This window comes from Neolamprologus multifasciatus, chromosome 2, assembly GCF_963576455.1.
Source record: "Neolamprologus multifasciatus chromosome 2, fNeoMul1.2, whole genome shotgun sequence".
Taxonomy (NCBI): Eukaryota; Metazoa; Chordata; class Actinopteri; order Cichliformes; family Cichlidae; genus Neolamprologus; species Neolamprologus multifasciatus.
Window position 1 is genome coordinate 12,423,840 of NC_140440.1, and position 14,785 is coordinate 12,438,624.

Here is a 14,785-nt window from a genome sequence, read left to right on the forward strand (position 1 = left end):
CTTCTTTCATTCACACTTTAATTTTCATTTTTTTTATTCTTTGAAAACAATAGTCTGATATATAACAAAAGTTGATCAGTACTGCCTTTTTATCTGGTGACTAAAATCAGGAGAAACTTATATTGTAAGTACCATCTTGAGGGGGCTTGCTGTAATTGTAGAGCACCCAAAAAGTGAAAAAAGTACACGGTTATCTTCTTTTCCCTTTACCCGACTGAATTATTTTATCTAGAGTTCCCTCCCCGTGTATTGCTGAGCCAAGAAATCAAAGTTCAAAATGAGTTCTATAAATGATTGAGCAGACTTGACACTGATCACTGTCACTGTGGTCTTGATACGGGTGAGTTATACTCTGTAATGTCGTATTGATATTGTCACATTTTTACATCTATTTTTTATTGTTTTCCATTTAAGCTTCACAAGCTTAACAACGGGAGAACTGAGAGACCTGACGAAGTTTCTGATTTAAACTCGGAAGGTTTGTTTCTTCATTTTTTCAGAATGCTCTACCATTACACACAAGTTACACAAGTAAAGTTAAATATGACTTTATTTAAAATTGTACTTTTCCCTAGGGAGTATATATCTAGAGAGTCTATGATTGCTAAAATCTCCAAGAGGTTTATTTATTGATATGGTTTAATATGATCACTGTACATTTTAATAAAATAACAGCAACAACAATATGAACAATATCCAGTCAATTTACAACTAAATTAAGGAAATGTTTGCACTTCCTCATCTCAGATGCGACAGATTGTCTAAAATATTTTTTTTCACATTTTCTTCAACAGGGAGCCATGAGGACCCAGTTTGTGCTGCTGCTTTCTGCCACTGTACTCTGTGTAAATGCTAACATCTCTGAGCGTTACCAGAAGTTTATAAATCAGCATATTTTTCAGCGGATGAGTGTTGACAGGTGTAACAGCGTGATAGCTAGTAGACGCATTAAAACCGCCGACAATGAGTGTAAGGACACCAATACCTTTATCAGAGCTACCACGGGTCTAGTGAAGCCCATTTGTGACCGTGCAGGAGAGCCATATGGTGAGATGACCAAAAGCACAAAACCTTTTGACATTGTTGTCTGTAAACTAAAAGGGGGGAGACCAGGCCACTGTGACTACCGTGGGAACTCTTACACCAGAAAAATTGCTATTAAATGTGAACAAGGTTTACCTGTGCACTTTGACAGAGACATTGTAAACTTTGAATAAATATTTGCTCTGCACTTCGGTGCTCAATAAAATAGTTCCATAACCTAATAAACAATAAAGCTGCATGGTGTGTCGCATTAAAGCTGCTAAGTTGTGACTGTAATCTAACGTGTCCTGACACAGCGTTATGTGATTATTGCGATTGATCTTTCACTTTTATCTTTTATCATATGTCAACAAAGAGGAGTGCTGGTTGTTTGTTTTAACCCAAAACAAAATCTTTTTAATATCCTAAACCTTACCAGCCCTGAGAACAAAAGTTAAAAAGTGATTTTGAAAATAAATACCAATGGGATGCTAACAGCTAGGCCTCCAATGTCCTAATGTGGACTTTGACACAACACTGCATAAAATTTAGGGGTGCACAAGACATCAAACTATATAGAGTCTGGGTTGTCTGGCTGTTGGGAATTTCTGAATATTAATGTATAGTTACAATACGATGCACCCAGGACTTCACTTCTCTGGACAGAGATCTTGGATGTTGTTCCTGGGATCTGTTGGAGCCACTCTCCCACTTTGGAGATCACTAATTTGGGTGCTTCATGGGGACAACCGTTGCCTTCACTCTCCACATTTGCTCTGGCTCCTCTCTCAGTCTTTTTTGATGAGATGAGATGAGATGAGATAGCCTTTATTTGTCAGTTGCAGGTCTTTTGCCCACAACCGAGATGACAGACCTTGTGGACCGTACATAAAATACACAAACATCACGTTGGGGAGACAGGTCAGGGTAGCGAGGAAAAAAACATCGAAATGTGTAACACAAAAGGATAATACAGGAATGCACAGGTATCAACACACCATAGCACAATAAACACAGACAGCAACATGGGAAAGAGTTCCAGTGTGTACATCTGATCTGGGACCGCTGCAATCTTTCGACTGCGCCTCCAACTGACCCGATGTCCACATCAGAGGGGAGGTAAGCGTTGGAGGTGGCGTTGGATCCGGGGTAGGGAGGGTGATGCGTCGGTGAGTGCTTATCAGTATCAGTATATGTATGTGTGTGTGTCAATAGTTCAGCTGAGACAGTGTCCTTCGCCCTGCCAGGCTAAGTAAACAGTCTTTCAGCCAACCCAGGTGGCCTTGTAGGGAACGGGAAGAACAGACTAAACACAGTCGTTATCAGGGTGTTTTGTTCAGCTCCGGCCTTGTAGCTGGCGCCGAGAGGGTATCCGCATGAAGTGATGTTATTTTTTTACTTTAGTGTGAACAGCTCATATGAATTTCAAAGCAGTTCTACAGTCCAACACTGGTCCCGTTGGAGAGCCACGAGCTTCGCCATACTTGCGCTCTGTGATGTTGTCATTTCTTGTGCTCAAGGAGCCAATTTCTGAGAACTCACGGCAGTGTGCCTCCCCGAGATGTCATCCAATTTTGCGCCCAGAGATGTTATTCCGGGCTAGCTCTTCCGAGATGTATCCAGTCTGCAGTCAGAGATCTTATTCTGAGTTTTCACAGCAGCCGTAGCCTCTCCAAGATCTTATCCGTGCTGCACTCAATGAGCCCATTTTAAGAAACTCACGCCTCTCCCATCGTTCCAATCCCAGCGGGCAGCCTTGTGGGGGTTTGAACAGCCGGTTCCGCTTTCTTAATTCTTCGATAAGTCAGGGCCAAGCCATCTCCGATCCGCCAGAACCCTGTTACCATGGTTCCGAATAGGTAGATATCTTCAGTACTCAGGCTCACCCAAGCCCAGACTTCTCGTTGAGAAAGGGGTGTCAATTGCATTCAGGGACCAGTTGATCCAATCCATAATTCCTCTTTTAGGTTTTAGAGAACAGACTGTGAGAGAGTGTTCCAGGGAAAATACAAAAAAAACACGAGACTAGACAAGGACATAAGCAGGGAAGATAAGGGAGAGGAGAAAAAGTGCGTCCGCCTGCTCCGAGAGCCAAGGAATATTGGTATATCTCAACCATCTTTCTTCCTGATGTTGGTTGGAACAACTACATTTATCACTATGGCCTTCTTTCTCTTCTTGTCCACCACTGCACTGCTATGTCTGGTTAGAAAATAAGCTGTTTAAATGTTTTTGTCTGCAGTAAAAATTTCCTCCATCCATCACTGGAAGTAAAAATCAATTGATGATAATCCCAAAGAGTGTGATACATAATGCAAACAGTTTATTGCTAAATGATAACTGTCACGGTCCTGTGTCGGTGACCCAGTCTTTTGTGTCATTTTTAGTTTTTGACTTCATTGTTTATCACCGTTGGTGTTTTTTTGTTTCTGTTTTGTATTTCTAGCTCCCTACATTCTCTAGTATTTCTTGATTTCTAGTTCTTGGGTTTTGTTCCCGTGCCTCTCGTGTTTAGTGTAGGTTAAGTTTTGTCTTTATGTTTATTTTCTTGTTCCCCAGTCAGTCATGTCTCATGTCACTCGTCCCTGTGCTTCACGTTCCCTTTGTTCAGCATCAGGTCCGTGCCGCTGTGCCTGTTGTGTGTTTCCTGTTTTATTTTGATAGATCCTGTCCTCTGTTCAGTGTTTTGAGTTTTGCTTTTCCCGTGTCTTGTTTTGTCTGATTAGTCCCAGCTGTTCCCCATCTTCCCCTGCTCACTGTGGTGTCGTCACCATGGTGTGTTTTTCCTCTGTGTTTATGGTAATGTTCAGGCTCTCAGGTTTTCTAGTTTTCTAGTTTGAGTTTTGTGTTTGCGTTTCTAGTTTACCTTTCTTGTATTTCTTTTGAAAGTTTTCCCCAGCAATAAAGCTACCGCTTTTACTTTATAATTCAGTCTCCAAGTCCTGCATTTGGGTCCCACATCCTGCCTGCTGCACAGCAAAACATGACAATAATATAGAAAGAGAAAGGTCTGACTTCATATAAATCCTCACGTGTTTGGTTTAGCCCAAAATAAGTGGAACAACATTGTCTTTTTATATATCACACTAATATATCACTAATAGTTTTTTCTCCAGGCTTCTTGCAGTTTGGAGAATTTGACTGAAACAGTATTGCAGCACAATCACAAAATGCTATTTTTACTCTGGACATACGATTGTCACAGAACCTGTTTTGTCAACCGTGTTTTGGTGTGTTGGTCATGTTGTGTTTACTCTCAAAGACGTCATTTATCAATGATCAAAAAGTAGATCATAAATTATAATGTAAAATCTTAGATACAATTTTGCACAATTGCCTTTTTCTGGCCCAATAAAGCATCTAAGCAAAAGCTGATGTCTTGAAACTTTTCTCTTTATAACATGGCTGGAAATTCTGAACAGGAAATCTACTCTAGAATTTTAGTTGTGACTCATGTGATGACTGCTCGTGTCGTGTATGTTCATTGGAGACAATGGTTACCTCCCATCTCATTGTCCCCTCCCATCTCATTGTCCCCTCCCATTTGATAAAACCACGTTAAGATTAATCGTCATGCAGTGAAATCTAATTTTAACTGAGGTCTGAACCAGAAAATGTTGATCATATTGTGCGTAGCTCTTTTACTCACAGCTGGGCGTAAGTGTGCATCTGTGTTCAGTTTTCTCTGTGTTTCAGTAATTGTTACCTTTTACACTTGGGTAAATCTAAAGGATTGTCTTTATTTTTCAGGATGCATGGATGACCAAAGCTTTGTAACAAAAAATGTTCATCTTGGAGAAGATGTGACTCTGACGTGTAGTCGCCGGTCTAACTTGTCAGGATTACTTTATTGGATCCGAGTTGTTGCTGGAAATCTGCCTGAAGTCTTAGGGGCGACCTACACTTTTGATCATGGCACTGTTAACGAAACTCCTCGTATTACAACAAAGCAGGAAACAGGAACATTTGTTCTCCATATAATTCAAACACAGCTCAATGACACTGCCTTCTATTACTGTGAAGAAGTGATTGAACTCAAAATGACACTGTGGAATATTACTTTCCTAAGAGTCAAAGGTAAATGACACAATATTCTCCTTACTGATGCTCAACTTTTAATTTTGATTTACACATTTATTAACGACTTCTCATTGTAAGATTTATGCCACAGTTGCCCTTAATTAACAGTACTTACTAATTATTACCAGTTATTAGAAAAATTATTTTTCATGTTTCTCTGTTGAATAATGCACCAGCATGCAGAAGTATATGTTTATATATATATAACATATCAATATTATACTTGAATTCTTAAAAGTACTGTTTTACAAAAAAGCTGAAAATATAGTAAAGTACTTTACTATATTTTATTAAGATACCCAATCTTATTTATTTGCATTCCTGAACAGAAGTCAGCTTAAATCAGGGTATAACAACATGAATTCAGTTTGCTGTTTGTCTAATAAATAACAAGATAACTTTTGCCTTTAAACAAGTTTGTGGCTGATTGATACATTTTTCTGTTTTCTACGGAGCCCCGCAGGGGACACGGGAGAAAAAAAAATTAAGATGGACTTTTGCGAGATCTTGCAAAAGTTTTGCGAGATCTCGCAAAAGTCCATCTTAATTTTTTTTTCTCCCGTGTCCCCTGCGGGGCTCCGTAGAAAACTAACTCGGGATCCCGCAAAAGTTGAATTCCAACAATGGCGGCAGCTACTTAGTTGTAATATTACTCTTTCTGGGTCACAAAATACACTTTTAAGATATTTTGAGGCATGAATGTAGTTGTGTAAACGTCAGATATCTGCTCGGTTTACAAGACATCACATATTTGCAAAAGTGCTCTGACGTTTTCGGAGATCTGACACCCACTAGCTCGAAGCTAACGGGAGGTCGAGACCTACTACAGCCGGGAGGAACCAGCACATCGTGCCTCGACCTCCTGGTCGGCTTCGAGCTGGCGGCCTCCGAAAAATGCGGCTAAAACTTTTGCGAGATCCCGAGTTTGTTTTGCGAGATCTCGCAAAAGTCCGTCTTAATTTTTTTTTTCTCCCATGTCCCCTGCGGGGCTCCGTAGTTTTCTTGTTTTCATGATGGGTGGTAAAATACTTTTGTTAAGAATCATACATAAGTTTGAGGGACAGTTGGTGGCATAAGTTTAGCTTTATTCATGACTGCGAAAAATAACAATTCTTGCAGTGGTTTTAAATGAATTGTACATACTTTGTTTTATTTTCCAGGACCAGAACCTGACATCCCCGTTGTCATTCAAGAGTTGCCATCAGCTCCGATATATCAAGGAGACTCAGTAACTTTACAGTGTTCGGTCCTCTCTGACCTGCAGAAGAATACATGTCCAGAGGATGTGTACTGGTTCAGAGCAGGAATGGATGAAACATATCCCAGTGTGATTTATGTTAATAGAAGCAGTGGTGATGAATGTGAGAGGCAGTCTGATGTTCATTCTCCTCGAAAATGTGTCTACAAGTTCTCAAAGAACAATATCAGCTCTTCTGATTCTGGAAACTACTATTGTGCTGTGGCAACATGTGGACATATCATTTTTGGTAATGGAGCAAAATTGAATATTGAAGGTAACAACCTTTATCTAATATATGAATCTTCAGATTATTTCTAATTTTCAGGAGGCACATTTAAGGAAATGTTTTCATAGCGATTAACCTTTCGTGTTTGATCCTTTTGTTTTTCAGACAACATTTGGTCATTTGGTGATTCTCAGGTGGTCAACACAGTTGTGTTTCTTTTGTGTGCTGCTTTGGCAATAAGTTTGATGGTTATAGTCTTACTGAGTTATGTAATCAAGAACAAGAAATATAATTGTTCGAATGGTAATGAATTTCCTGTTATATTTATCTATATTTAATTTTCAGTATATTATGAAATTCATTGCATCTGTACTTATTATTTTTTGGGTAATTTATTCCAGCTGCTGCTGCAGTGGAAACACATTCAACCATGAGCACAGGCAACCAACATCAGCAGGTAGGCTGTTTAAAACTGTTGCACTGAAACATTTATGTTTTTTACATTTAATCAAGTTGTCACATTATTTCAACAGGTAATTGAAGAGCCCTTAGTTTATTCTGTGCCTAATTTTACAAAGAAGAAAGTCAGACGAAATCCAAGGAGCGGTGAAAAATCTGTCGATGGACAGAGCATCTACGCAGATGTCAGAGTTTTAGGGTATGAGTAGATACATTTACAGTTAAGGTCCTAATCAATACATTTTTTATTATTGATGGCCTTTAATGTGAGAGAAATTTTGTAATAGAGCGTATTTTCCCCAGAGACATGAAACAGTCAAGTTTACATTTAGGCCTAATATTTATATTAACCTGTTAACTCGATCGTATATTTGGGCCCTCTTTTTGGGATTTTGTTTGTTTGTCGTTTATTGGAGTTGAAATGTCTTTTTAGTATAAAAATGGTTGACTTTTTGGTATAACCAAGTATAAAATACAATAATTAATACATGCAATCCCATAAAGTTTATTCTGTTCATCTGAACAGTATTCTCAGTAAGGGAAATGTTTATCAACAGTTGCATAATGACTGATACTAGTATCATTGCAATCAGTGACCATGAGAGTTTTGGACTGGCTGCAAACGCAGCAGTGTAAGGTGGTGAATGAGGTCCCCCTGCTTGACTCATCGATGGTCATTCCTTTCTAAAACAAATGGCCTCTTTGACTAACTGGGGTTTTTCTTACTGAGATGCTAACTAGATGCTAACTAACTTAACCTCGTATACTACATCGCTTTATTTGTGCTATAGAACCCAATCATTGGGATAAACGAGTATTTGGCACGGTGTGTTTTGGGGTTTGAGAGTCACCAAGCTGTGGTATTTTAAAAAAATAAAATGTATTTCATCTATACAATACTTCTGATACACAAGGATAGATGACAGATATAACTGAGGGAGAATAAATTAGTACATAAATATTTTTTTAATTTTCCAAAGCGGTTGCTGACCTCTGAGATAGCCAATGGTTATTGCTAATATATGCAGCTGTACTGAATACTCCTATATGGTTGGGAAACCTGCAGCCAGTCGAAACTAATTAAGCTTTTTTTGTTGTTGTTAGCAATAAATTTTATTTTGGACATGAAAAAGACCGTTTATTTAGATTTATAGAACTGATTATTTATGTTACTGACAATAGAACAATTTTATTTACGCTTGAGATCAGTTGGCAAGTGTTTTTTTTTCTTAATTTGGTGATTTTGTTAAAGCAATAATAATGAAATAATCTTTCGTTGCTGTTGTTTGCATTTGTTAAAATACATTTGTATTGTTACTTAAAACCTGGCACAAAAAAAATATTACGTAATAAATTAGCTAAGGGCTATTGCATTGTGTTTATCCTGTGTTTTTTTAAGCTTTTGAGAATGTTTTAATAAATTTTTTCATTAGTTCACAACTTTTGTCTCTATGACTCCTTATTAACATACTCTTGTCAGTTTGCTAGTTATGCTACAGTCACACTACAAAACTGTGGAATGACCAAAATTACTGTGACCAACATGTGCAATTAACTTGAAGTCTCATTGCCTTTGAAATGGTTGCTTCAAAGATGGGTTCCAGGTCTGCTAGCATGTGTAGTCAGCAACTATCTTCAAAGTGATTTGTTGTATCAAGATAGAGATAAAATATGTATTCAGAAGTATTTGCATTCAGAAGATGGACATAACCATATCAAATCACTCACTGGTTTATCAAATCTTGTTCTGAAGCTTTAACTTCAATTTTGACTCTTAGTTTTTTCTTGTTTTTGATTTCCAGCTGTTAATCTGACTGAGAAAGTGAGGGACACGACACAATAAACTATAATAAGCAACATGTCAATCAAAAGACAGCCCCGCTCTAAAGCAAAATGACAAACAGGCTGTTCTGTTTGTCATACACTTATATAGACATTCCTACTCCTTTTTTTCTCCATTCCTCTCCTCACATCCAACCAATCATGGAGGATGGATGCCCCACCCTAAGCATGGTTCTGCTGAAAGTTTCATCTCGTTAAAAGGGAGATTTTCTCCACCAAGTGCTTGCTCATAGGTGATTGTCTGATCTTTGGTGTTTTCTCTGTATTACTGTCGGGTCTTTAATGTAAAGCAACTTAAGGCAACTGTTGTGATTTGACACTATGTTAATAGAACTGAATAGAAATTGAACTGCTGTGAGGCAGACTTCCTTCAGTAAGAAAACCGTAAGAGAGAAAAAAGCATTCTCCAGCGTTAACACTTGTGAAATGGAGAAAGCTTGTTAACCTATAGTCCTCAAAACAAGTGATACAGAGACTGTAAAGTTTCGGTTTACTTACAGATGCTGTGTGTGTTAAGAAAGCACATTTGGTTCAACCACAGGACTAACAGTGGAGAACGCATGCATTTTTTTTTTCATAAAAGGCTACTATGATCATGGGTGGGTATTTCCCCATTTCTCAGGAAATCAAAAATGAAAATCAAACGTGATACAAGTTAAAAAGAGTAACAAAACTTTACAGAACAATTGTGCAAAACCCATTGCTCCAGAAAAAAATGATGCACTGATTTACAGTTACAAATAATATATGTGTATAAAAAAATAAATACCTTAATACCTTTTATTGATTTTCATCAAATGCAACAAGCAAGTCATTCTAGAGTTGATATTTGAAAACAGTTAATACAGCAAATGACCTCTACCTTTTGCACAGAAGCATTATTTAAATTGTGAATGTGAGCATACTGAGCCTTTAGCCTTATAAAGGCAACAAATTCATTACTTTATTTATCTGTAAATTTCTGCAGGATCACAACTCCTCAGAACTGTTGACTGAATATTTTACCTGTCTCCTCAGCTTTTTCACTTCAGATATATTCTCTGTTTACATAATTATTATTATGCCATATATGTTTATGAACATATTAGATTATTAAAATATTTATGCTGAAGTTTGACCTGTTTGAGCAAACCACAAAAACCTCCAAAGGCATGTTGCACAATGCAGGAAATGAAAGCAGCTACCAAGTGGCTTCTTTTGACAGTCGGGACTATCACATCAATCTCGCATCACTCACTTAAAAACCAAAGCCCACATCACAAATAGCATCGAGATGTTGCATTTATGGATTATACTGACTCTGCTTCGTCAAGGATGTAAGTGCAATCTACCTATGTCCCATTTTAGCGTTTTGTGGAGGTTTTACCCATTTGTCATTTTTTGTAGCAAAATAATTCAATTTGCCTTCCAATTGCAAGTAATGCACTTACGCTTTGCCTCTGGATATGCTGTTTCATAAGATTGATGATGTATATGCATGTACAGATTTTTTTCTTCTATTTTTCTTTCCCAAATCTACAATATTATGATTCTTATCTAATTGCATTTATATAATCTACATATCTGTTGTGCTTTCCTTCAGCTGCTCTACTCTCAGTGACCAAATGTCAACTTGGCAACTCAGTGAGCTTCACATGTTGGTTCCCTGATTTGGAGTATAGTAACACACGAGTCAAGTGGTACAAACAGAACATTGGTGGAAGCCTTAAACTAATTACAACGCTGATGAAAGCTACTGAAAAGCCAACATTTGAACGAGGCTTTCCTGAGTCACGATTTGATGCAAACAGCACACAAGTAATGAGCATGCTGACCATTTTTTCGACTGTCCGAGAAGATGAAGCACTCTATCATTGTGCAGCCTCTACCTGGAGTAAAGATCGTTGGAATGCAACCTACTTGTCTCTGAATGGTAATGATGTCTTTTCATTGTTTTGGGTTCTTTTTAACCTTCGGTACATTCTTTATACACTTTAACCTTTTGCAGCCCTTTTTCAAGTTCCATATTATTATCATTTTTTATAGAAAACACTCAGTCAAACTACACTGTTGTTCAGCTGCCGGCAGGAAGTGATCCAGTTCAGCCAGGAGACTCAGTGACTCTCCAGTGTTCGGTCATCTCTAGTTCTGGCAACAGTTCTTGTCCTGATGAACACAGTGTCCACTGGTTTGGTGCTGGATCAGATAAATCTTTGGCGAACATCATTTACACTGATGGTAAAGGATCCGATGAATGTAACAAGAAACCTGAGTCAACCTCGTCTTCAAAAAGCTGTGTGTATCGACTCTCTAAGAACATCACCTCCTCAGATCCTGAGACGTATTATTGTGCTCTGGTCATTTGTGGGGAGGTTATTTTTGGGAATGGAACAAAACTCAATATTAGAGGTGAGTTTGACACATACTGATGATACTGTTGCTCTTAATTAGAAGAAGAAAAATGTGATTAATTATTTTTTTTCTTCTGTCAGAAACCAGCTTGGGGACCTTTGGTGGTTTACTGAAAGACAATACAATTCTCCTGCTGCTGTGTGCTGTGTTGGTCATAAGTGTGGTGGCAATTGGTATTCTTATTTACATCATCAAGCATAACAAGTGTAACTGCAATGGTAATATTACTTATGTCATATATCTGTTACAATTACTGTCACAAATACTAATTTAATATTAATTTTGATACATTTATTTTTATTCTTTTCTAGCTTCTATTTCCCTGCAAGAAAGTATTGAAAAAAGAAACGTGAAGGTAAGATTAACTGGTGTTGGCCAGAGGGGCCGATGGCGAGATATGGCAGACTCGCTTCTGTCAGTCTGCCCCAGGGCAGCTGTGGCTACAACTGTAGCTTGCCTCCACCAGTGTGTGAATGTGAGAGTGAATGAATAGTGGCATTGTAAAGCGCTTTGGGTGCCTTGAAAAGCGCTATATAAAACCAATCCATTATTATTATTATTATAACTCATCAAAAATAAGTAATTATTCTTTGTTATTAACACTGACCATTTCATTTCCCCCCACATTTCTCCAGAGAGAAAAGGACACATGCATTTACTCTGCTGTCATATTTACAACGATAAAAACTGACGGTGCTAGAAAAAGAAATACAAAAGCATTGGAGCGAGAAAGGATCTATGCAGCTGTCAAGGCTTTTGGAATGGATTAACCGACACTGGAATAATTGCCATCAGCTAATTATTTATGTTTTAAGTAAATGTTCTTATGAATGTGGCTCGACTCATCATTGCCCTTGATGCATCCATCACTCCATGTTTGTGTTTTGTAATATACAAAGTCACTGCATCCAGAAAATAATGTAAATGTGAGCCCACTTATAAAACTTGATTCATTATTTTGATGGTTTTTTGAAACTTGTAACTGAGGTTTGTGACCACTAACCACAAGACATTCATTTAGGATGAATGACAGTCATAGTCGACGATGAACAATCCACTGGGTACTACCCGTTGTAACAGACCGGTTGCAAGTCGATTCTGAGGGTTGATGGCAGTTGGTGGTAAAATAATCCCCATTTGTGCTCACAGTAAAAATTGAGATTTTGCAACATGTTGGCTGCAGCTCTGAGGCAAAACCTTTACATTGAGAGGTGAAACTTCTCCATTTACAGTATGTATCACACCTTTTCAAGTGTTTCTGTCACTTGGCTAGTAGCTAGCAAGTGTTTGCAGATAAATGGAAAAAAACTAGAGACAACTGTGCTAGGAACCAAAGCAATCATAACGAGGTTTTTTGTTGCCGCATCTGTTCTCATTCTGATACTTTTTGTCACATTTATTTTGCCTAGAAATCATCTGACTTACATGTGGCAAATTTAACATGTGATTAAAGTCCCAGTTGGGTATTTTGGTTGTTTTTATTGTGAATTGTACAAAACCAAGTTATGTTGCTGATTCGTCAGGCTGAACAGGAAAATGTACCAAATGAAATTAAACTTACAGGTCTGTTGCATCATCTGCTATAAGAAAGTTAAACTACACATAGGAAGCTTCAATAGTATGTGTGTGTAGGTAAAATAAAGGTTAAAAGTTAATGTCACTTTTTTCAAATTGTTTTTGATAAGGTTGTATTAGTGTTATATTTGGCCGGAAGTGTGAGGTATGAATTTTATTTAACTCCAATAAAATATATTACGGGTCAGGAGCATTACAGCCTGTAGATGGCACTAAAAGGACGATAACCATGTAACATCAAAAAACACAAAAACATCTCACCCTAAATATGACGAAGCAGCCGCAGCCATCAGTTGTTGATATGCACATTGATGCTTTCTACATGACAGACCTCAATCACTTCATTGATCGTCCACAGTTACACAAAATAAAGTACTGAGCTGCTGAGTGAAATGATGTTATTACTACTGCTGTATAAGGTCAAGATGTATTTAGCCATTTATAGGAATGCATTTTAGGTTGTACAATTAATTTTACAAAAGCCACTTTATTATAAGCTAACACAGCATTAACAGCATAAAAATGTGTAATGTAATGTTTTCAACAACTCACATGCTGAAATTTGTCGTAGGATTAACTTCAAATATAATAAACATTAACAACCAAATATTTGATTAAAAATAACCACCATAAAGAAATATAGGCTGTCTTTTCCTTGCAAATCCTTCTCTGCCTACTAAGATGTTTGAGACGATGCATGGTTATATGGTCTCACAGCAGAGTACACACACTCCTGTGGTGACTCTTTCATCTTCTTCTTCTTCACTCGATTTCTTGAGGAGAAATTCAGTGCTACGTAGTTTACTGCGTCTGACTCACCATCCTGTGAATAACAATCATGTAGTTTTTATTTTAGTAAAACAAAACAAAAACAAGGCTTCTGTTTGTCAGCCTGGCTGAAGAAAACATTTAAATTGACTATGGCAGATAAAATTAACTAAATATGATGCAGTGGTTATTATGAGACAACATATGATTGAAGAAAGGAGAAAACAATTATTGCGCTTTAGCTAAAGCCTCCATCACTCAGCCTGAGAGACCAGTCAGCGACCCTAAGGCAAACTTCGATCACTCGGGTACTTCCCCGACTGTTCAGCGAGGTAAAAGTAGTGTCAAAGCTAGTGCCTCACCACAAACCTCCTTGGGATTGCTTTGGTTGCCATCTTTGGTTACTTACTAAACTACTGCCTTATTGTTGCAGTCAACATGCTTTAGAAACTGCAACTTTCATGCAAATTGTGTGCTAGCATGGCTAGTGACAAAAGCAATAGAGATTGAAAATGTGACGTCATTCAGGGGTAAAACCGCAAAGGATTCTGGGAACTCGTGGCAAGAGGTACTAGCGCAAGCAGGCTTTCAATTGAAATTACATTACACAGCGATACAAAGAAACACAAAAAATGGCAAGAAGCTGTTGTATTATTAACTGCAATAGCCGGTCGCATGACAGCCACGGGAAGCCGACGGGTAAAGAGATCGGTTGTTATCGGATTACGTCGTTGAAGAGAAATTGTTCAGTCATGTTTCCGAAGTAACAAACAGGCGACGGATGGCCTGGATTGCAGCCATTCAAAGACCAAATATAACGTCCCAGAACATCCAGCTCACAGGTTAGTCTGCTCCAAACATTTCCACAAAGGTCAGTGTTTTGTTGTAGTTAATACGTCATTTTTTATAACATAATTGGTGATATAGGTTACAAGCAAGTCTGGCACTGAACAGAAACTGTCGCTATGCTCCTTTGTTTATTGTGCATAAATAGTGAATTGTCCTGACACAATATTGCGTTTCGCGTCTGTTATTACCATGGTACATTGACAAAAACATATACTTTCATTCACAGGATAAAACAGGTATTTGTATCACTAATTGCCCAGTATGATTACAGCATACAGTATTATTGTCACTGCTACATTTCTGTAATGAACCAGAAATTATTTCCACTACTA

General features: G+C 37.9%; 2 protein-coding genes and 1 long non-coding RNA gene across 3 annotated transcripts; all 3 read left to right on the forward strand.

Annotated features, from left to right (window-relative positions):
• Window positions 1-225: 225 nt before the first annotated feature.
• LOC146524020 (uncharacterized) lies at window positions 226-1,020 on the forward strand. Its single transcript, XR_014877896.1, has 3 exons — window positions 226-340; window positions 415-478; window positions 795-1,020. It is a non-coding gene; the product is annotated as an uncharacterized LOC146524020 (long non-coding RNA).
• Window positions 1,021-1,212: 192 nt separating this feature from the next.
• On the forward strand, window positions 1,213-8,601 carry LOC146524021 (uncharacterized). The gene is made up of 6 exons (XM_085184134.1): window positions 1,213-4,680; window positions 4,774-5,100; window positions 6,264-6,617; window positions 6,735-6,872; window positions 6,971-7,026; window positions 7,103-8,601. The coding sequence occupies exons 1-6, from the start codon at window positions 4,638-4,640 to the stop codon at window positions 7,235-7,237; spliced, it is 1,053 nt and encodes a 350-aa protein (XP_085040260.1). The 5' UTR covers window positions 1,213-4,637; the 3' UTR covers window positions 7,238-8,601.
• Window positions 8,602-8,736: 135 nt separating this feature from the next.
• LOC146524022 (uncharacterized) lies at window positions 8,737-14,662 on the forward strand. Its single transcript, XM_085184121.1, has 6 exons — window positions 8,737-10,186; window positions 10,453-10,782; window positions 10,896-11,258; window positions 11,342-11,479; window positions 11,573-11,616; window positions 11,897-14,662. Exons 1-6 carry the CDS (start codon window positions 10,144-10,146, stop codon window positions 12,029-12,031), a joined length of 1,053 nt encoding a protein of 350 aa, XP_085040247.1. The 5' UTR covers window positions 8,737-10,143; the 3' UTR covers window positions 12,032-14,662.
• The last annotated feature ends 123 nt before the right edge of the window (window positions 14,663-14,785 follow it).